Below are 24,471 nucleotides of genomic sequence, written 5' to 3'. Positions count from 1 at the left end.
AGTTAACTCAGGTTAGTATATTAAGGGTACGCAGTAAGAGAAGTCAGTTCTTTGTGCGCATGATACGCACCTACACACATACACGTTTCACTTTCTCGGCACATTTCAACACTAGGCTTGGTTTACACCATCACTGTGCTTCTAAATGCTTTGCCACACTGGTAATGGGGAGCCTAGAGACGCACACAATCACACACACACTCTGGTGGACCCCTACTGGCAGGCGTATCCTTAACACAACGTCCCTCAGCAGCACTTGTCATCCACACATCAGAAAATCCAACCCCCTTCCTCCCACACACATACACTTTCTTTTTTTTCTTTTCCATTATCCCTCCATCTTCTCCTTACACCCCGCGCACACACACATACACACACCCTCTCACCAATCGTCCACCGACCCGTGAGCCTGTAACGAGGCACATTTCACCGAGAGTTTTCTCCCCTGACACAAGCTCGTCTCGTTCTGCTATTGATCCTCACCCTCCCTCCTTCCCATCCATCCATTTTTCATCCCTTCCTTTCTCCTCCGTTCTACACCCCCCTGACAGGAGACTACAGAATAACTGGAGGAGCCTTCAACAACAGGGAGGCGGTGGACAGCTAGGCAGGCGGGAGTCAGATGTGGTGAACACCATAGTCTCTCTGTCTCTCTCACTCTCTCTCTCTCTCTCCTCACACTCATGGATGAATGATGCTCATCACAGACTGCATCCTCTGAGAGCCCCTTCTGGCAATTACTGCACACACACACACACACACACATTCTCTCATTCTCATCAGAGACTCCCACATCACTTAACCAGTTGTCTTCAACTAAAAGGGCCGAGCGGAAACACTCTATGGCCTCTTCTCATCAACCTCTCAACACACCGACACACACACACACACACACACACACACGTACGTACACACGCACATGTGCACACACTCTTAGCGCTTGTTGTTGATGACTATCTTTACCTCCTCTCTGTTTCTATTGATCCATGTGTGCCTCAGTCTGCATGCATCCGTGAGATGTTGATGGATTCTAAGCACTTACTCAGCTGCTGTAGAAGCTCAAACATTTAGTAACTGTACATGCAGAGTATGCATAGTTGTATAATGTTCGTTCTCCCCATCACCCTCCTAAAATGACCAAAACAGTGACATCAAGCACAAATAAGTACACAGTGCACAAACGACAACCTCATTGTCACAAGCGAGCTGCAGCTGCAGCGCCGCTTCAAACCGAGAAAGAGTTAGATTATGAACTCTCCCTGTCTGTTATTTGGATTAGGTTGTCATAGATGGTAAGAAAAGGCCTCCTGGCTCTTTCAAAGCAGATTTTTTTCAAGCTTCAAGTAAAACACAATCTAGTACAAGGTGGCTGCAACAATAAGAACAGGCTTGACTGGTCTTCTGTCCAACTAGATATTGCTTTGGGTCAATTTACTCAGTTTAACTTCCTTACAGGCCCACTTTAATGTAATAATGAGAGGACACACATGAAACACGCAGCATGAGATTAATGCGTGTGTGTTTTCTGTTCCAGCCTCTTGTTCACAAAGGCGAAGCTTGAAGAGGCCCTCTTTGGCCCGGCTGCAGCTCTGCAGACCTGTGAAGAAATGCTGCAACACTGGCAAAGCCGCTACGATGTCAGCCGCTCCAGGTGAGCGTGCACATGCGTTTGTGCTCCTTTGCTTTTCATGTGCTATCAAATGTGTGATACCCCACTGCTGGAGTGTTTTTTTTTTACTGCTGTGCATGATCAAGCTGGGAGGGGAAATCTTCTGCTGCTACAGTATTGATTACCTATATTGAGTTAGTGTGTGTGTGTGCGTGTGTGTATTCATCCACTCATGCATTTCTGATACACTGTGACCATTGAATTATAAGGTTTGGTCTGCGATCTGAGCGGTTTTGAGATATTGAGCCTCCACATCAAAAACTGATATGCAGCAAAACTGATATGCAGTGAAGTGTTCTATTATTCATTATAGTAACAGGAACCCTGAAGGTAGTCTTACATAAAGAACCTTTTACACTCATGTTTTGCTTGGAATTATACGATTCCTTTTATTAAGGCCTAACAGAAAGCAGTGATTTTCTTGAAAAAAGCAGACAACTTATGTTCTTTCTTTATTACAATACACAGAATCAATGTATTCATTACTGAGGGGGGTAGTGATAGAAGATGTTTGCTGCTGCATCCACTCTGGAAGAAGGAACGCTACTGCAGGTCCTTCATACAAACAGCTGTCAGAGTGTTCAGCTCCAGCGTTGCTCAATGTTGCACCGGGTCCATATTCAGACTGGTTTTGCGCTGATGTGTGATTTACCATTCTACTGTGACACATGTACTTATTACTGTGCAATAGTATAAATGCTGTACTTACTTTATCCGTACCCACCACGTGCACGTGTGTTAAAACTGTTTAATTCTCTAGAATTTTTTGGCAGTATAATTTTATGGCAATATTTCTTATAGTTCTTTAGGGCAATATATATATATATATATATATTTCTTTACACTTTTTTCTTGTTTTATAGTTCTTTGTATAAAATGTCCATATATATAGTCAACTCTTATTTTGTATTTCCCTATTCTGTTGCTATTTTGCTACTGCCTGCTGTTTGTAACACCCGAATTTCCCCAGCTGGGGATTACTGAAGTCTTACCTTATCTTATCTTATCTTGTCTTGTCTTATGTTTGCTCACACATAACAATTCAGACACGGTTTTTGAATTGAGACTTGATGTGAATAAGTCATAGAGCCTTCGAATTCTGAGCTCAGTATATGCACTGTATATTATGTAATATGTCTGTCCTGCGCTGTACATGTCTTCATTGGTGTGCGCATGTGTGTTGCAGTGAGACAGACGACAGCAGCAGTATACCGATGGCTGAGAGGTCAGAGGTCAGCCCTGGAGCCAGGAAACCCTCCATCCACCTCACCCTGCCTGACTTCCAGGACGCCTCCACTGGTCTGCTCTGGTTAAAGTCTTTGTAATAAGGGACGGCCACTGTACATATTTGGACTGCAACATGCTGAATCGATTATTTTAAGTTAAACACATCCTCCTTTTTCTCTGGCGCTGGGTAAATACCAGGCAGAAAGGTGAACGTGTAGGTCAGTCCAAATCCCCCGGCATTTGACCTATTGTGGATTAAAATTATGTTTGCGTGTCTGCGACCCAGTTTGGGGGAGCAGATGTGCTGTTTAAATATCAATGATGTGACTCACCTCCACACCTGTGTTTCTGTTCACTCGCCGTTCAGTCACAGGACATCTATTGATGTTCTGAAATTGAAAGAGAATGGATGTTTGTGTTTCTCAGGATGACTTTCCTCTGCCTTGTATTGTTTTCTGACGGGAAATGAACAAATGACCTCTGTTTCATGATCAGCCTTGTCATATTTGAAAGGTTTTAAATTGAATTTATGTGTTTTTGCTACATATTTTAGTTGTTTCCATGTGTTATCTATAACATATTAGTTATTCTTATTAGTTCATATTTGTATTCATTGTGTTGAAGTATAATCACGCTGTCAACCAGGGTTTAGTTTTCACTCTAATGGCTGCTGTTTCTTATCCCTTCACCTCCCTTCACAGGTTCGCCGAGCCCTTCGTCAGTTGCAGCGTCTCGTCTGGAGGCGGCACTCTCCGAGGTGTCGGACATCAGCTCCACCCGTCGCCATGGACCCACCTATATATGGACCACCCTGGAACGCATTTGGTTGCAGGCTGGTATGACAACAGCACACACAACTACAACACAATTTTCAAAAACTTGGATTCTCTTATATTTACTTTCTCTTGCACTCTTTGGGTTGCATCGTGCAATCCCAGTCACTGAGTCAATTTGCTGCCGAACGGGGGAAACTCTGGCCACATACAGTATTTATTGACTCTAAGCTGAAAAAATTGGCTATGAGGAAATGTTCTTTTGAAAACCAACGATCGACAGTAATCGGATTCCATGGTTTTGTGTTTCCCAGTGTTATTAAGCTTTATGAATAATAATCCCATTGCCAAGTGCAAAATGGACACAACATTGATTTCAGACAATTAAAGCTTTCCAGTTCTCTGAGTTTTATTTGAAAGACTATGGCAATGAATATCTCACAAGACTAAGAGTCTGTAGCCATGGTAGCAGCTGCATGAGGCTGTACTTAAGCACAGTGATGCTTTGAGCTGAATGCTAATTCAGCACACTAACGTGCTCACAATGTTAATATACTAATTTTTCAGCAAGTAGGATTGTTTTTCCTCCCAATCGTAAAATGTGATTTTATTTCATCAGCTACAGAGGGAACATGTGGTGTACCTCAAGGATCTCTACTTAGACCACACAAACTTGTGATTAAGCATAATGTGTTGGTCAAATATATCCAGACTGTTACATCCTCAGCAGGGATGGAAACCTCAACTCTGTCATATTGGGAATGACCTCATCAGGCAAATCCAGCTCAAACAGAACAAAAATTAGAATATCTGATGGCAACTTTTGAATGAAATTCTTCTCTGCAGAGGCTGTGCTATGCAGATGCTACTGTGAAAGCTCTGCAGGCTGACTGTCTTATGCAGCTTACTGACCTGCTTACGAGCTCAGTAGAATTTCAGCCTCTCTGGGGACTGAGATGTTATTTATGCACTTGTGAGCACATATTTTTGTGGCATTTTGAGCACTACAGTCACAGAAATTCACTTTGCTTATATTCATGAAAGGTATGTATAGATACACAAAACAATTTCAGCCAAAAATGATACATTTGTAGCCCTGTTATCATACAAAACTACTACAAACCACTGAACAAAACTGTAATTTAGTGTGATTACTGCAGCCATTTTCTGTTATATGTGCCATGACAAACAACGGTAAACAAGGACATTTTTAACAATTTAGTGGGTGAACCATTTCATTCCCATTGAAGACTGCATGCCTTATGCAGCAGTGCACGCTGTACCTGCATGCATGGGGCCACTGTGCTATTAAGGGCAGAATGGAAGTGATGCATACTGCTATTACTTCCACCCCTTCAGCCTCAATCGGCCTGTGTAGGTTCACAGGAGAGCAGAGCATTGAAACGAAGCGAGAGGAGTAGAGAGATGCTCCGCACAAACAACACTCCATCCATCCACTCAGCTGGAGTGCATGAGGCATGAGAACGGCAATGGGAATCCATACAGCAGCCAAGTGAAGGCAGTGATGCAACCAGCATACCAGTGTGTTACAGTATAGGATGGGATGGGCGAAGGGGCTGTGGGGTCACGTCCCCTGTGGCCTACTCTAATTTGAAGGGCATTTTCTATGTTGAACCTTTGAACTGTGCTATTCCTCTGCTGAGAATATAGAACATGCTCGCTGTTGATACGGGCTAAACTATGTGTGTGTGTATGTGTGCGAGCAGGGGCTTGCCTCCTAGCTCAAGGCTGAGCCAGTTGAACCCCCGATCCCCCTTCTCTCCTTCCCAGCATTCCTCTTCTCATCAGTCACTTCCTCTCTCAAACTCACATCCTCGTCGGCCCCGTAGGAAAAGACGCACACAGAGGGCGCTTTCATATGGATACACTGAGCTGTCTGTAACCTTGCAAACACACACACATACCTGCAAACACATAAATGAACTGTATACATGCACGCACTGATCTAATAGTGTTTTTCTGAGAGCTCAGGTGAGGAGCAGGAAAGGGTCTTACATAACCAGAGAGCATTCACTGAATCTTTTTTCCCTGAAGTGAAGCGATGAAAAGGAACCCCGAGGCTGGGAAATGGCTCTTTTTATCTCACAGAGGTAGCATGGATGCACTAAGTATTTCCCATCTGTGCATCTATGAGACACAGGTAAACAAACAAAACATCGGCTACCGAACACACACATGGGTTCACACACAGCGCTCGGGAGCAGACGGCGTGTAGAATATATTTGCACAACACAGTTCACTATCTCTCTCTGTAACACACACAGTGCTTTCAGTGTTCAGAGCTGAAGAGTTTCTTTCTCATGGCTTCTCTGGGTGTTGACCCAGCGTCCACCCATGAGGATGATTGACAGCTCACTGCGTCGACATCCCGTCCAGATATTGGTCTGCTCCAGCCTCAGGGGCGGGTCCCTCTGGTCAGCTCTGTGTCCAAGTCTTATTGGACAATGACATGCTTGTAGGCGTGATCCTCTGTGTGTGTGTGTGTGTGTGTGTGTGTGTGTGTGCGTGTGTGTGTGTGTGTGTGTGTGTGAGTGAGTGTGTATGTCTGGGGTTTGTCCTCATCTTCCCAGCAGCAGCAAAGAAAGGAGGCAGGCTGCTTTAGTGTGCAATGGCCATATTTAGGCAAGACTTTCATGACTTCCCAGGCACTACATTGCTCCCACTATCTCTTTCACGTCGTCCGTGTGTGTGTTTGTGTGTGTTTGTGTGTGTGTGTGTGTGTGCGAGTGTTTGTGTATGTGCATGTTGCTTCATCCAAGTGCAGTCTTTTGCAGTTGTATTTCAGCGCGGCACAGTTTACATTTTAACATGATGCTGCTGAGCTCACAGTTAATTCATCTCTGTCACTCTCACATGTTGCTGTTGGGATTAATACAGTTCTCTCCTTTCTCTCTTTCCCTGATTATCCTCTCTTCATCTCTCATTTTCTTGCTCTTTTCCTTCCTCGAACTCCCTTGACCCTCTCCCTCCTTCCTCTCCGTCACCATCCTTGCTCTTTTAAATTTGCTCCATCCCCCCTGCATCACTCTCTCCTCCTTTCTTCCTCCTGTGCCTCTCCTTTCTTTTCTTCCTCTCTTTTACCTCCATTCTAACTCCCTACCTCTCACCCTCTCCCCTTTCACCTTTCTCACCCTCCCTCCTCGTTCTCCATCTCCTCCTCCAGGGGAGTTGTTCATGGCGGACGGTCGACTGAAGGAGGCCCAGTTCTGCATCGCCGAGGCCAACGCACTCTTCCCCAACTCACACTCGGTGCTGCTGCAGCGGGGCCACCTGGCTGAGCTGCGGGGCCAACTGGACGAGGCCAAAGGCCTGTATGACGAGGCCCTGGCCATCAATCCCACAGGAGAGCGCATACTCGTGCACATGGTGAGAGATAGTGAAAGCTTTAGCAGCTGCTAAATTCAATTAGAATTAATGTAACATTGTGTTCAGTGGTCACTGTGCACATACACACACACACACACACACAACATGCATGGATACACTTACACATTTTAAATGCTTTATTTGACTCTATTAAATTACCACTGATGCAAGATGCGAGCCGAACATGTGCACACACTCGCGTATGCACCCTAGCATATAACTCCACACACACATCCGTGCACACATTTTAAATGCTTTACTTGAGTTCACTAAAGTACATTACGCTGTATGTTACGCAAGAACTTCAGAATTAAGTCAGACTCACATGTAGCCGTGTACCGCCTCACACACAGGAATGCACACCAGTGTTTTTCTTAAACCCTCTTAAAATTAAATTAGACCAAATTCAATTCTGTAAATCAGCTCTTTGTAACCTGTAAACAAACACACCCCACAAACAGCACACACACACACACACACATAGCCAGCTGGCAAAGAACATGTAGCATCACAGGCATGTCATCCAGCAAGCTCTTTGTCTATACATGCCATGTTGTTGCATCTCAGTAGGTTAAAATCTGATATCTTGGGAGATTTATGGCCTTCCACTGTTCTGTGTGAGGCAGTAATACTTTGCTATAATACAATAAAAGAAAAAAGAAGTGGTGTTACCACACTAGTCTTAACTGAAATAATGGGATAACTGGATGCTCCCAGATTTTAACGTGTTAAGATGCCATAACTTGGTGTGTGTAGATCATGTGGGATAACGCATACAGGAAACTGCAAGGTTTTAACCAGCTGTCTTGGACACAGTGTGTTCACACCAATTCCTCTGTGTCGGCTCTTTCTCACACACTTTTACACGGATGTACTGTGTACACTGCATATGTGTGCTGAGATACAACACATTTGCACACACACATTTTCCTCTAAACATATTTACAGAAATTCCGGTCCGTCTGTTCACACACACACAGAGGTTTCCATCATTTTTGGTGACATTACATAAACTGACATTCATTTCTATACCCTAACCATAACCATAACCACTACTTCCCTAACCCTAACACAAACCTTAACCCAAGTCCCCCTAAAATTTAATGATTTACATTATGGGGACTTGCATTTTGTCTCCACAACGTGAGTAAAACATGACCACACACAAACACACACACTAAGCATGCAGACCTTCAGCTCAGTAAGCAGGTAATTTCCTGGTAAAAATATTGTTTTGAGTATAATTTACTCAATCCAATAAAACATTCTCGCTCAGAATGTTCATTTGCTGACAAAAGCAACTGGTGAAAATACCCCAATACCATCCCCTTTTTGATCTGAATGATACAAAATCAACAAGTTTATGAATGAATCATAAAGATAGCAATGGCTTTGCTTTGAAAGGATTCAACAATCAATATCAGGGGAATTATCTGTGATTCTTCGCCACAGCATTCATGTATCCTGGCATGTTTAATCAATATCTAATCAATACCTCATTAAAATGAATCAGGTGTGCTGGTAGAGCTGAACAGATCCCTCCTTATATTAAAGGCTGTGCACTATAGGTTAGCCTCTTGCACTCAACTGTGCTGTATGTCGGAGCTGTATTTCCTTTCTGAGGAGAAAGCTAACAATGTTAGCTTTTGCATTTTTCTTGTTTTATTCAAAGCAAATTATTCTTTGGGACCATGTGGCCTGTTCAGGTGAATTTGCGTTGTAAGATACAGAGTTGGCTTGTTTTTTGTTCTTTTTGGTTGTTTCCTGTTTTGTTTGCTTCTTGAAGGAAATGTTAGAAGAGGCTGTTAAATCTAGTCTGTGGCTTAGGCCTCCATCTTCAGCACCCTCTAAACTTTCTACCCCCTACCCGAACAAAGGTCTGTATCCAATCCCTACTTTCACCTTTGACTCTACCTCTTTATTTTGTACCCCCTACCCAAACCAGGGTTTGTATTCCTACCCCGCTTTTATTGGTGCAGTTGGTGAGAGGCAGGGGTAGATGATGGTAGCGTGGCAATCGGCAGTTACATGTGGCATCTAGGCCTGTGGTAGCATTGTAGCAGCTAACAATAGCTAAAGCGGTGGTAGTATGATAGTATCTTAGCAGTTAGTATTGGCAGTTAACATTAACAGTATAGGTGAATCTAGCTGTATTGTCTTCTTCTGTTCCTCTTAGCAGGTAGTGGTTAGCACTTAACATTAGCTAAATGGTAGCATCGGAACTGTATTGTCTTCTTCTGTTCTTCTCAGCGGTTAGCATTAGCATTAGCTAAATGGTAGCATCGGTACTGGCCACTACCTGGAGCATCTCTGGGTCAGTTGAATGTGGCAGTGCTGTTTGGATTGTGTAGGAGCAGTGTGAACTGGCACTAGGGGGGGGACTCTGGGATGCAGTAGGCGAAACACTGTTGAAGGGAGGTATCCACCTGATGACCCCCAGAGACGTGTTAGGAATCACTGCTCTTTGGCATGTATAGAGGCAGATTAGGGGTCCAAGGTTCTTCACTGAGAATGAATCCTCTTTTTGAGCACAAGTATCTTGTGTTTAAATTAACTTAGGCTAGCTTGCTGTTAGCTGCTACTATTAGCTCACAAGCAGGGAGTAGCGATAGCAGCTGCTCATAATCATTACCATTTTTCTCCCGTGTGCAGTGCTGCACTGTGTCAGCATTGTGCGCATTGAAGTGTTAATGGTCACGTTATAGCTCAGACGTGTCCTTAGATGTGTTCATTCGTTGTGGGGCAAACTTCAAATTTCAGAACATAGAAACAAACTTTGCTCCAAAACCAACAAATGACAAATACTGCTCAAAGACTTGTTTTCTCTCGGCTGATCACTCCCCCTCATTTCTTTCATCTGAGCAGATCCTCTCTCTCTCACTTCCGCACTATAAAGATCCTCTCTCGCCCACTTTCACCCACTGCCTCACTCAGTCTGTCTTCCAGATGATCCACTGGATTAACCATAGCTGCTGTGACCTTTGAACTTTCTCTGTTGTCATGGTGAAGGGACCAGAGAGGGATATTCCTCAAATCCAAGACTCACACTGCCCGACACAGGCTCACACACAATGTCTGTGGTCTCCATAGTGACCATAGATGTGCTGGTTGATATCTCTTTGACTTAAGCGCTACCCACCTTGTGACCACATAAGGCTAATGCTTTTGCTCCTACTGTGCACTTTGTTGAGTGTGCGTTTAGCTGTGTGTGTGTGCAGCGCAGTGCAGTCCCATTGGGGTAGACAGAGGTACGCGTCTCTTCCATATTTGGCCTGTGGGAGAACCAATCCCAGGGGGTGAAAAGTAGAATCAAAGCCAGCTGGCAGTGTCCTACTCTGGGTCTCTTACAGGGCAGATGTGTTCTCAGTCTGAAAGTGTGAGTGTGTGTGTGTGTGTGTGTGTGTGTGTGTTAGGCATGATTGTGTTTGTGCCTTCCTCCATGGATTTGGCACACATGTGGACTACTTGTACATTTTTAACTGCATGTATGTACTTGGATTAAGACACATGTTGTATTAGGCACTAACAGACTGCTGCTGTATAGAACATTATATGTTGTGGATTATGCAATATAGTGGACATGCTAATGGAGCAGTGCAGTAAATAGCTGCATGCTTGCATTGTGATGGAGCCTAAGTGGGACACTGTGTGGGACATTTTATTTGGAGCGCTGCCCATATTCCTGGCTTGCAACAGCCTGCCAGGATACAACCTACAGTTGCTGCTACTCTGTGGCTCTGCTTCATGCATTTATTTTTATACTGTATCTGCTGTGGACACTTTGTGCGCCGGTGGCCCATTTATTCTGCTCTGCCTTAAGGGGAATTCTGATGGTATTCTTGGTTGATATTCTTACACTTGAGCTATTATTCTGCAAAAGTACATACTGTACTTTCCTTGAATGTCCTTAAGATCTTTTTCAGCTTTTTCTGTGTTATTAGGGCAACAGATAAAAGACGACGTACTCCTACTGTGGCTTCACGGCGACATTCTTGGGATCTTCTATGTGGATTAGTTTTTTATAGACACAGTATCAGTATGAGACAGTATCATCAATGTGAAGCCTCTATTGCTTTAAAAAGATGCATGTTATTCACATTATTTTTGAGGCTTTTTGCCTGTATTGGACAGCTTACAGTGGTGATATAGAGAACAGAAACATACAGGGAGAGGGAGCAAGAGGCTCTTTTTTTTAAAGCCACTGAAAAGACATTACATCTCGCTGCATTAATCAGTGTCACGAGCTGCCTGACCAACACTTTTCTTATGCCTTTTGATCTATACAACTGATTTTCCACTCATAAATGTAATTTTGTCTCAAAGGAATAGTTTGACATTTTGTGAAACCTAGAGCTGGGAGGTGATTATCTTAGCTTAGCAAAGCTGTCCCCTCTGGGTCTCCCTTACACAAACAGGCATGTAAAAACAACCATTTGTGGTTTTCCTGGGAGTTACATACTGGAGCCATTACTTGGCAAACTTGGCCATGAGCAGTGACTTCTCCTTGCTGCAGGGAAGTACTTCCTGATGGAAGTGTTATTAAGTAATAGTTCAACTAGGAAACCCTCCTGAAGACCATGAATTGCTGTTTATGCATTTGCACACTCATCAAACAAACAAGATATAAAATGCTAATTGGTGAGCTTTGAGGGGTCAGAAGGTGGATATTTGAACCTTTGAGAAGACCAGGCTAGCTGTTTCTCCATGTTCCAGTCTTGATGCTAAGCAAGGCTAATCTCCATCTGACTTCTGTTTCTTTCCTTTAAGACTGAAAGCATTTTTCTGGCCTGTGACAACCAAATTTCTTGTAGACATTGAGAGTCAGGTGTACTCTTATAAAAGCATTGTATACAGTAGCTTCACCTAAGCCAAGCAGAGTGGAGTGAAGTCGTAATTTTCTCCACAGGGGCCACAGTCGATGAGGAAAGGGAAATGTGAGTAAGGGAAACCCATAACTGGAAGCCGTGCAGAAGCTCAGCAGCCCCTGCGGTGTGGTTCATATCAACACTCCACGACCATCTTCCCTTATTCACCACACAGCTCTTCACTCACTCTGCATATTAGCATCAGCCATGTCCACATGGTTTTTGAGTGTGTGTGCGTGTGTGAGTGAGTGTGTGTGAGAGAGAAATGCAGTGACGAGACAGTGACTCACAGCTCTGGTCAGCTGCTGGTTTCAGAGTATTTTTGGATGGGTGAGGGTGTGGTAGTGAGGGAAACCAGTATAGGACTATGGTATGCTGTGTGTGTGTGTGTGTGTGTGTGTGTGTGTGTGTGTGTGTGTGTGTGTGTGTGTGTGCGTATATGTGTGTTTGTAGTGTCTTGGTTGTCACAGTCCAGAGGCTAAACCTAAGCATCTATTTTGTTCACCTGTCGAGGTATTAGCCATGTCAGCTTTTACACATTTGTCTGTCTGTGGCGTTCACCTCATTATGGTAAGTGTTTGGTTGATGTGTGTGTGTGTGTGTGTGTGTACATGTGGCATGCGGTGCATGTGCGTGTGTGTGTGTGTGTGCTCCGATGGGTAGCTGATACTGAAACACAGCCCAGCCTTGCTTCCGGCGATGGTATGAAATGAATCTGACCCACTCCCTACATCCTCCACATCTCATCCCTCCTGTTCTGTAGCCCAGCCTGCTCTGAGTCAGCCACACACACACACACACACACACACTTTACATTTCCTCATCTCCGACACAAGCATATTCATACACTGCTTCACATATGCATGCATACTCTCAAGGACGCGGACTTGTGCTCATTGAATTAATCGCGTTCCAATTATCAAATGCCCCCCATCTCTCTCTTTCTCTCTCTGTCTCTCTGTCTCCCCCCACCTCTCTCTGTGTGTGGATGGGGGTGGCTGTCAGCTGATTAGATAATGCAAATACATTATTTATAACACTTTGCACGTTCTTGCCGCTTTATGGGATTGCCTAGCAACCAGGGAAATATATTCTATTGAGCAAGACCTCTGATAACCAGAGAGAGAGGGAGAGAGTGTGTGTGTGAGGAAGAGAGAGGAAGAAAAAAAATGGGGGGGCCTCATCAGAGAGACGATTGGGAGTTGGCTGGTGCCTCCGTTGCTATGTATGGCTCATCTGGGCTCACTTATTTTTTCCTTTTTCTTTGACACATCTCTTTTTTTCACTCCATCTCCCTCTCTCTATTCATTGTTCCCAGTTTAGCTTGCTCACTCACACTCTCTTCCTTGCTTTCTTCCTTTTCCTCTGTGGCTCCTGTATCCCTCTGCCTTCCCCCTTTTCCTTCTTCTTCTCCCTTCCTGTTGCTGTCTTCCCATGCGAGTGTGCACATGCAATTATGCCTGTGTGCCATGTTGATTTTATACTGTTATTTTCGTACATCTGCTCTGATCTGTGGAGAGGTGAGAAAGTACTTTGCAATGCAGGAATTGATTCTAGACACCATGTGTGCTGGGTTTTTAACCCTTACGAGTTCACACGCACCGTAGGATTAGGTGCACATCCTACTTGCTATTCTCTCAGTATAAACATCACATATCTTCACTGAAACGTTGGAACAAGCTCAAGCAGAAAGGATATGACACAGTCAGTCAGATGGAACAAGGTGATTTTCCCACTCTACTTTCAGAGATAGTTTCTCATTTGGAAGAATTTGGTTATGCCCTTTCTTGCAGAAAGCTAGTTTGTAATATTGACTGGAAACAGGGATAAACATCTAGACTAACTTTGCCCTGTTCTATATGCCTACCAACACCTCTAAAGACATCAAATTAATGCATTGTATCTAGCGCCAAACTAGCTGTTTCCCTGTTCCTAGTCCTAATGCTAAGCTAAGATAATCAACTGCTGGCTGTATCTTTATACTTTAGTGACACATACGAGAGTGGTATCAATCTTCTGATCCCACTCCAGACAACTACACAAACCAGCATACTTCACCAAATGGCAAACTATTACGCTGAGGGGAAATAAAAGAGTGAAACTGTATATTAAGGGATTACTAAGTAAGGAAAGCTCAGGCCGACATGACCAAGGTAAATACAGCAGACTTTCCCTGCCTGCCCAGACTTAACCACTGATGGGATTAAAGGTTCAGGTACAGGCTCTGTTCCTGGTTCAGTGGCAGGGCATTAGGCCACTGGGTTACTCTGTGTGCATGTGTGTAGTAGATGTCGGCCTACAGGCTTTCAGCAGACTTGGGTTACAAGTTTGCTGACATAACTTGCCCCCTGGCTGCCATATTGCATTATTCTGGACCTTCTGGACTGAACCATGCCATGCACACACTCCACCATGTCTACGCCAAAACTAAATAACAATTTATAACCTTGTACCAAAACGTGACTATTTATATCTTTATTCTTATTTTCCGGTTGGTCTGGTCAGTCAAGCTCTGCATGCAGCATGGCTGACAACAGCAGATTGCAAGTCTAAATTTAGAGTTCAGCTGTCTCCGCACTGTCTAGAAGATGTTCGTTTATGTGCTGTTTTTTACTGGGAACTGACTCACATGACCATTTTGTCACTGATTTTATGTTTATGTCATGTAAGTATGCGTCCAGCTGACCAGCAGTCTCAGTATCTGTTCGTTCAGTTTGGACCCACGTCCAGTCACGCATTTGTTTAAAGCCTACGTGCGCTGCATCTTTTAATCAGTGTGTGGCTTTATACATTAGCTGCATTCGCATCCCAGTTCTATGATGTAATGAAAAGTTTTAATGCTCGCCTGAGGCAGAAAAAGTTTTTGGTAATAAAGAAGTTATCCAATAAATATTATTCCCGTAAATAAATCTGGTTGCTGCTTAGCTGTTGGTACGTTTGAATATTACAAAGTACTCTTTTTGTCTTTGCACAGTATGAAATATGAATAATATCAGCTGACACCAAAGAACAAAAACTCATTTACCCAATGCTAATCAATCCTATAATCAAATCTCAGTTGGGTGTGTTTGTTTGTGACATTCAGGAAGCTTTTTTTTTTTTCATTCTGTTCAATCTAGCTGATGGAAATACACTTGATTAAATGCTGTGTATTGTTTGCGGCGTCTCAAAAGTTTCCTTAAATTTAGCTTGATAGATGGATGGAAACACCACTGCCCACTCGCTCACTTTGGCTCAGCTCAGCTCAGTTGTGCTTTAATGGCACGACAAGAAACAAACCTGCGCTGCCAAGCCCAATGGGATCAGCTGAGGTAAAACTGGAGACAGATGGCTGCGAGTAATTAAAGCAAAACCAATAGATACCAGCTTTATCAGTGTAATGCCAGAAACACTTGGTAGCAATCTAAATGTTCTTGAACACGCATTTGCTCACTCACTTCCTTTCCTTTCTGCTCGCTCTCATGCTCCCTCAGACATTTTGTTCCTTATTGGGCCATTCTTACTCATTTTCTGTTCTCATAAGAGTCATCTCTCTCTGATACCCTTTAACTTAAAAGGTTCAACATTTTGGGAAATGCAGCCTTGCTTTTGATGTTTATCAGCCAGGTCCTGCCAAGCAGTGGTATGATGATGATGTCGGAAGAACTCCGCTGATACAAGCTTGAGTTGAAGAGACTTTTATTAACAAGCAGTATCAGATCAGATGCCGGCCAATCGAGAGAGCTTCAGGTTCAGATCAGAAGACTCTGCCCTTAACATACAGACAACACAATATATAGCATGACGTTTTGTCTAACTCCACCCATACCTTTCCTATCTCAAAGACCAGATCATGCTCTGGGTATTGTCCCACTGAGGAATGTTCTCTTTTGTGGCAATCTATGTCTACATCTATAGTAAATTTAGTCCTAATAGCCCCCTCTATAAACTTTACCACCTCTTGTTTATCTTTTCCTGATCCGACCCTACGTGGCCTCACATACCACAACCAAAAGTGGTCTCCATTCCAAACATCAGTTTACCCCTGATCATGCTTGATCTGACATATATTTGATATTAGATTGATCTGATCATATACCTCACTTTCTTTCCAAGAGTGAGGAGATCAGTGTCAATCTGACGTCTGCGGGTTAGGTACCAACCCAAAATCAGGATGCTGTTAGCCTAGCTTAGCATAAAGACTCGAGGCAGGGGGGGAAACAGCACACATGGCTCTGTCCAAATGAAAAGAAAAACACTTTCCAAAACCTCTAAAGCTGATTACAAACGTCAGTTAAATGGTAAATGCTGGTGCTTTTTCTTAATAACAGCTGACTAGCAGTAACTGTGCCCAAACTGTTTCCTAAAGTCCCGTCTCAGGAAAGTTCTGGTCACACCAGACAGTTGCACAGTGAAATTAATCTGCACGTTTTCCCAAACATGCTAGCGATCATCAATCACGATAGCTCCCTGAGCTTCGTTTTATCTTCTCTGAACTGTGCTGTTTACTTCGGCCGGTGTTCACAGGAATGAACAGGGTTTCATTTTATTGCTTCACTGAAAAGGGAAACAACAAGCCAGCTAACTGCTTGCTCATTAACTCAAACTAAGGGGCAATAAGTCAATACAGTTTAATCAAAAGACACATTTGCACCATCACATGTCTCTTTTATGGAGAAGTTTATTCTTAAATTAAACTGGATGGTGCAACACAGCTAATAAGCTATGATGTCTTCCTCCTGGCACACTTTTTCCTCAAAGATCAGCACGTTTGCTGTTGGTCAGTGCTTTTAATTTGTAGATTAAACTTCACCAAAGTTGAATGTGACACAAGACATTTCAAACTGTGGTTATTTGGGGAATTACGCCGCTGCTAAATGTAGCCATTTTAAATGCTGGTGTGACCAGGCCTTAAGGTTCTCAGGTTTGGCACCATGCCTGCAGAGACCAAAACCCCTACGGTCTCTCCGTTCATGCTGTCTGGCAACCCACACTATAGCCAGAGAGTGCCGCTCCGGGCGGTGGGTAAACTGTTGTTTGTCAAGAAATAGAGCAGCTTATTTCCTCAGGCTGTGAGACTCTTCAATTCATCCTCTCCACTCCACCATAAAAAAATTGTTTTAACTATTTTTTATCTCCTATTATGTATTCATCCAACTGGCATTTCCACAACCCTGTGTTGTAAAATGATGAATGAAACTTGTGCCTTGAAACTGTTAAGGTCATGGTAGGCTTATCTTTTCACACTGAACGGAGCCAGGATTGCCGTTTCCCCCTGCTAAGCTAGGCTAACCGCATCCCGTAACCGGCTCTATTGTTTGACTCATCTCACAAACAAAAGGAAAACAGACGTTTATTTCCTAAATTGTTGAGCTCTTCCTTTAGGTTTTGCAGACAACCACTGGCCACTGTGTGTGTATTTTGGTGTGTGTGCTTTCCTGTCAGGTTGTCATGCTCAGTCTCTCCTGTGTTTATGTCAGACCACAGTGTACAGTATACAGTAGTGTTTGTTTGATTGAGCTGCTGACCTAGAAGGATCAACTTTTCCATGGTTACCAGCATTACTGACATGTGGCACAGATGGCACGGCGTCAGTGTTGGTGTGTGTGTGTGTGTTAGCCCAGTAGCCGACTGTGTTTATGCTAGAAACGTTGGAACAATGTAACCCCTGTGAGTCTGGAGACAAGAGCACAGACAGTGAGATGCGGAAGCCAGTGGCCAAAGCATTGGCAAGGAATGCATCATGCACCTGGAGCATACACCCACATCCACTCATGCATGCACACCAGACCGTTCTCAGTGCCAGGTCCTCAAAAACCACTTTGCCACCCCCTTCGGCGCCTCATGCAGACACACAAGGTACCCCTCAGCATCTGTAAGAGACGCATCTGGCTTTCAGCTAACTCTAATATAAACCCATCTGCAGTAAAATGAGATGCTCAGAGTAAGTCAGGTAGGGTGGGGAGCAGGTCAGGGCAGATGGATGGCTTTCATGCACCAGGAGATGACTGTTCATGAGCCACGTGAAACCAAAAGTCACAGATGATGTCTCATACGGATGCTAAAGGGTACCTCGTGCGTCGGTATTTGACGACCTTGGAACGAGAACAGGTTGTGCATACACAAACTGATAGAGACGCACACACACGCTCAAGCTTGTAACCCAGCGTACATCCTGTGACAGGTTTTTTTTCCAGACCCAAGAGTTTCAATCTTCCGCTGTGTTTTCCTCACAGCAGCAGTGAAGAAAGGGAGACGGGGGGAAGAGAGAAAATCTGTGTGTGTTTGTTTGTTTGTGCGTCTGTGTCTCTCCTTCTGTGTGTATGTGTGTGTGTGTGTGTGTGTGTGCGCTTTTATTGAAAGTTGCATCAGAGCCCCTAGACAGCTATGTGAATTTCAGCCCAATTAATCTGGAGCTTGTGAGCAGAGACTACATAACAAGACTTGTCTGTCTGACCTCAGGCCAGCTCAGCGTGTGTGCGCTTGTGTGTGTGTGTGTGTGTGTGTGTGTGTGTGTGTGTGTGTGTGCGTGTGCAGCACAGTCAACGTAAGTGAGGGGATGATATTGTGCAAGCTGCCTGTTGTCACCTTGAGCGTGCATGTGACACTGTAGCTTGTATGTGTGTGTGCAGTATGTTTGTGTTGGAGACTCCACGCTGCTGGTCGGTTGCGTGACGCCCTTTTCTCCTGGGCGCTCAAACACACCGCACACCAACTGAGCTGAGCTATGAAGAGACAGAACACACTCCCACAAAGTTCTGTGTGACCTTTAACATGGTGACAACCGATATCATCCATTATATCCCTCTCTTTCTCACATATATTCTTTTTTACACACACGCCCTGACAGCTTACTGCCGGCTTTAACAACCATTTATTCAGTATATATAGCCATACATTTTACATGAAATGCCAGTTCCATACTTCTCATTCTTCCGTCCGCAGCTTTTTATGCCACACGCACGCACACACACAGTATATACATTCATGCAATATAAAACCAGTGAGTGTGGAGATTGCATGCATACCCACCACTCTTCCTGGCAGAGCCCTGGGCAGAAGTTTCCCAGCACGCCACTACAAAGGAAGACTTTGGAATAACATGTTCAGTAAAGGAACATACCAATGTCTATGGATATTTTAGGCAATTTAGCACAAACTGTGTAAACCTAATTATTAGTGTAAGGGACAACAATTTTAAAATCTGTTATTACATTTAGTAATCCCAGTAGCGCTCCATATCTTTGGTGTGGGCTTGTTCGCTATCCGATTAGTCTTTCTGTGTTGGACAGACTGGTCTGGTAGCATTGTGTTAGCTTGGTGCAGTGATCTAACCTCTAATATAGAGGAGAAATACAAATTCTGGTAACTCCAAAGTCGTCTGAGTTACATGTTGTGTTGTGTGTGCTGTCATTAGACATTGGTATGCAAGTATCCAGCAATCGCTTGGATTTGTTCAAAGTTGGAGTGTGTGTGAACCCAGCGCCTTCAAGCGCCTGATTCATTTTTCAAGTAGCTGGCCCAACACTGGTGATGGTTCTTCTTCTAAATATATAATTTTGGTTATGATGACATAACCAATGTGTCCTCAGTCAGTTAATTGCTGAGATTTGGAAAACATTGCAAAAAAAATAGGGCAACAAGCCTGACTGAAAAGTAAAATTACAGGCAAAACTGCAGGAAGCTACATGTCTGTTCCAGGACGCCCATGTTTGCTTATTCATCATCTGGGTTTGATTTTCTGCCACTGTTTCCTGTAAATGTATTGCTTTTTGGCAGCGGCTCCTCGAATCAGGATTACAATGCAACAATAAGTTTTACAGACAAAAGAGAGTGCAGTGTAATGGATTAGCTTCCTCAGCAGGATCGAAGTCACCTCAAGTTGATTGTCATTCTGTATTAACATTATCTGAGATGCGTAAAACCACAAACCTTTCCGTTTGCCTGGTTACAGGAAAAACCAAGTGAGGGTTTGGCAAATCATCAGCAGTGAGCTGTAGTGTACATAACCTGATTGCACTTAAATGGTCCCCTTCACTGAACCACGCAGGTTAAACACAGCATCACACAGCTTTCATTACCCTGTGTGTGTGTGTGTGTGTGTGTGTGTCTATGTGACCTACTCCTAAAATACTGCATCATCTTTCAGCAGAGGGCTGCTCTTAATCTCACGATTTGTGGATTTTTCTCCCTTCAGTTGTACAATCCCAGTTGAATATGACTCTAGTCGTAAGTGTTGTACAGTTGGTTGTTGTTGCTGTTTTGTTTTTTTCTCATACTAAACTAGTCCACAGGCAGGCATTATAATCCACCATCTGCTTACTTGATCTTATCCTGTCATAAAAAATGTTTTAATGGTAGACATTTAGGATGGAAAAATATTTGGGACAAGGTACTGAACACCATCCTGTGATGTGAAAATGCATGCCATAGGTCAACTTTGAGTCTTTGACTACATTTTTCATCCCCCCATCCACTCAGGGTCGTCTGCTGGTGAAAACTGGGCGTTTCCACCTTGGCGAGAAGGTCCTGCGTGATGCGGTTCAAGTCCACAGCACCTCTCACGAGGCGTGGAGTGGCCTGGGCGAGGCCCTGCAGTCTCGGAACTCCAGCCAGGCCCCAGACTGCTTCTTGACAGCCCTGGATCTGGAGGCTTCCTGCCCCATCCGGCCCTTCACCATCATCCCCAGGGAGCTTTGAAGGGCCTGGGCTGGGATGGAGGTTTGGGTTAGGTTTAAGGCCTGTAAGTGGCCTGTTGCTGGGTAATTATACATTGATGCAGATAAACTGAAAAGCAATGCTGGGTCGAAAATGTTCCTTTAATCAGAATAGATTGGCATTTTGGGTAAATTCCCATTTGCTTTCTTGCCAGGAGCATAATGAGAAGATTGATACCACATGAAGCTACAGCCAGGAGACAGTTAGCTTAGCTTAAGAAATAGTCTAGCACATAACCCCGATAAAACCGCTATTTGTTGTTTTTTGCACTTCGGTTTATGTGTGAATTAAGTTAGCACGATATGTAGTATTGTATGTAATTAGTGAGCTGAAGAGATTAAGGTCGGCAGACTTTTTGTAGTCGCACAGGCTAGCTGCTTCCCCATGGTTCCTGTCCTTGCTAAGCTAAGATAAACCTGGATGTAGCTTTGTATTTAATAAGAAGGTATGAATGTGGTCTAATCTAACTTTCAGCAAGAAAGCAAGTACGTGTATTTCCCAAAATTCACAGTATTCCTTTAACAGGTTTGTCAATAACAAGACATGTGTAAATTACTTTTTCACTTTCAGTGACTTACATCGTCACCCACCACATTACGTCAAATCTCAAATGTCTTATTGTCTCTAAATTTTCTAAATACTGAGCATTCTTAGCATTCATTCTTAATAAGTTAGCTATCAGATGAAAAATGACAGAAAATGGCATTGAATATTTACACTAAAACACTGAGATTAATATTGGATATCAGTGCTGTTCGTGCAGTAAAGCAACAAGGGATTCAGATTTTTGCATAGCGGTGCATGGAGAAAATAATGTTATAATGTAAGTACAGTAACAATGTGCATCTCCTGTGGAGGAAGTACAGAAGAGATAGCTCTTTTGCAGTTACCGACAAATGATGAGTAATATCTTTAATAATCAGAGCCGTTGGGTATCACTTTAATGGTTCGTAGATGGCAGAGATGTGCTGGTTACATCTTGAGATAGAATGTGTGTATTGTGTCATGTGTGGAAATGCAGATGCATTGATCATGTATAGACTGTCATTCACAGCAGCAGCTCCACTTCATCTTCATCTTAGCCTTTGATGTATTTTTGATTATGGTGTTGATTGACGCAGCTTTTATGTACACACAAACACCCCCACCCCCGCTCACATTCAAATGAGAGCTCATGCATCCTCCGACAGGGACCTTCGCATGTCATTCCATACGTCATTATCATGTATGTGTGTGCCTATGTTCGTGTGCGTTTGTCTTAAACCATCCCAACGGGGTGTTATCAGTCCCGGTTCTGTCTGTTTTGTTTGTACGGCACAGTAGGCGACTCATCTGCTCATAATGTGTGTGTTGTTTTCCTGTTTTTTGTGTTTTTTTTGTGACTCATCTGTTCGTAATGCTCTCCATTATAAACAACAATGGCTTTTAAAAATCACTGCTGGATGCCGCGTCTTCACCTGCCTTGTCACTTGTGACTAATGGACATCACTTCCGAGTGCCTAACCACATTAATGTGAGCAGTGGGACTGGGCTGCCGGCTTATGTAATACTGCCAGCACAGTTTTCTGCCTCCAAACTCCCTCCTCCTCCTCCTATCTCTCTCTCTCCGTCTCTAGCTCTCTATGTCGCTCGCTCTCTCCCGCCTTGCCTGATGTGATGTGATGTGGCTCGGTTGCCTAGCAGCCATCCCCTTGTTTGAGTAACTGGGGAAGAGGAGAGATATCTGGTCTGCTGAACAACACACACATACACCGACAAGAGATGCACACACACACACACACACACACACAGTGAGAGGCAGATAATGCCCCCGTTGTGTGGTTCTACAGGCTTGACAGTGTCTGTTTGATGTCTGCTGTTACCATGTGAGGTATGAGCCAGCTATAATCAAGCTCAGGCTGGTGTAAATTGATTTGTGTTATGGGAAGAGTCCCTGCCTTTGCCCTCAGCAAAACCTCCATTTCTTAACCCCCTCTCCCCCCCTGCAGGGTTACAAGCACTAATCCATGCCATGTACGCCTTTTCTTGAAACTCCACAATCACCCACGTCCCCATCGCTCCCAGCACGAAAATCCCTCGTTAATCAATACTTTGATTCGCGCACAGGAATTATCGATCGCCGTCGCCTCTTTTCTGCCATGCGAAAGATCTATTTTTACTTTTTCTCTCCCCGCTCGCTGGCTCTCCCTCGTTCCATCCTCTCCTCATTAGCACTGTGTGTGACACCTACACAGGGGCTTCGGGAGATGAATGGTCTAATCCCTGTGGGGAAGGAGTGAAATATTACATGGTGCGCTCACACATGCACGAACGCACACACACAATGAAGGGCGCATGAACACATTGTGTGGTACAGTACACATGCTTAAATACACACTCGCACACACACACACATGCCTTGGTCTTGACAGCTCTGGTAAAAGGAGATAGATTAATGGAGGAAGCGGCCTGCTGCAAAGCCTCTCAGAATGACAACAGGCAGATGAAGCTCTATTCACTGGACTGAGTGTCACCACACGCACACACGCAGATATGTACAGCATATACACCTGGGATCAATGAGCAGAACGCATAAGATCTTATTGTTTGTGCGTCATTGTGATGTCAGAGCACCCGGGCGTGTCGCTCTGCTTACGCTCTCACTTCTACACCTGGTGGGGAGCAATGGGTGTCAAGTGTTCAGAAGCACCTATTGTACATTTATGGTTAGCTTAGACACACATACACATCATCATGAAATAGGTCACAGCCATATTGGATCCAGAAGTGATCAATAACGAACAAATAAGTGACAATTAAAGGTGGGGAGCTGATGTTCAGTGAGGTGTGTGGGTGTGGGTGTTTGATGCCAACCGCACAGGGGCATGTGGAGGGCACGGGCTGGGTGGTGCCAGTGCAGGGCGCCAAGAAGGAAACCATAAACCGTGATTGTGATGTCCAAACAAGGAGTCACGGATGGGTGAGGGGTGTGATGGAGGTTATGTGGATAAGCCACGCTTCCAAAATCTCATGAATGAAATGACTGACAGCAGACCTATACAAAGCTCACCCCCAAGGGCCAAATGTGTTCCAGCGGGGTTCAGAGCACATGTTGACAGGAGAATGTATTCGAAATGCTGCAACAATCGCCTTGAGGCAAGGAGTTAATACAGTAAACTCTCAATATTACTGTGGCAAACAAGCATCTCTTGGTTTTAAAGCTTCATGTTCTGACATGACTTTGACTTTCCAAAGATTTACAGTAAAAATCCTCAATCAGTGTTTTTCCACAGTAATTTCAGAGACTTACTTAACCTACATTAATTGATAGAGGCCATAATACAAATGCATCATCAGGAAATCCATGAATTTAATTTCTACAGCTTGCAAAGGTTAAAAGACTCATTCCACATTCTGGGAAATCACTCAGAGAGTGAGACGAGAAGGCTGACACGTCTACTGAATATGAAACTACGGTCAGCAGCAAGTTAACTTAACATAAAGCCTGGAAATGGGGAAAAAGCTACCCTGGCTCTTTCCAAAGATAAAGAACTCACTGATTAACACATTGTATATCATTTATTTAATCCGTACTAAAACCAAAGTGTAAAAATGACAAATTGTGGAAGTCACTGTGCTCGGCCAAGAAATCGTCTGGCAAATAACCTTCCATAAAACATTTAAGACTTCAGCTCCAGCTCACAGATCCACAAAAGCCAAGAACTGTCGTGCTTGCTCCTCAAGATACACGCAGCTAATTTTCTCATGATGAGGGGTTCAATTATGTCATTTTGTCAAGAACACGGGACAACTGTGGAGAACATGAAAATGAATGTCTGGTTCATTTGACTTATGTCGTCAGAGCAGACAGCCT

At 43.9% G+C, this 24,471-nt stretch overlaps 1 protein-coding gene across 2 annotated transcripts in view; it reads left to right on the top strand.

Annotated features, from left to right (window-relative positions):
• The window catches only part of ttc7a (tetratricopeptide repeat domain 7A), a 46,908-nt gene extending 24,892 nt beyond the window's left edge, over positions 1 to 22,016 (top strand). For both annotated transcript variants that reach the window (XM_041947730.1, XM_041947731.1), the window contains 5 exons: positions 1,535 to 1,651; positions 2,856 to 2,968; positions 3,598 to 3,732; positions 6,854 to 7,056; positions 20,382 to 22,016. In XM_041947730.1, coding sequence (XP_041803664.1) covers positions 1,535 to 1,651; positions 2,856 to 2,968; positions 3,598 to 3,732; positions 6,854 to 7,056; positions 20,382 to 20,600 — 787 coding nt within the window. In that variant the 3' untranslated portion in view covers positions 20,601 to 22,016. The remainder of the gene's footprint in view (positions 1 to 1,534; positions 1,652 to 2,855; positions 2,969 to 3,597; positions 3,733 to 6,853; positions 7,057 to 20,381) is intronic.
• Positions 22,017 to 24,471: the final 2,455 nt, after the last annotated feature.

This window comes from Chelmon rostratus, chromosome 11 (genome assembly GCF_017976325.1).
Source record: "Chelmon rostratus isolate fCheRos1 chromosome 11, fCheRos1.pri, whole genome shotgun sequence".
NCBI classification, from domain to species: domain Eukaryota; kingdom Metazoa; phylum Chordata; class Actinopteri; order Chaetodontiformes; family Chaetodontidae; genus Chelmon; species Chelmon rostratus.
The sequence above is the reverse complement of the archived record's forward strand: the minus strand, read 5'-3'. Positions and strand labels throughout refer to the sequence as shown.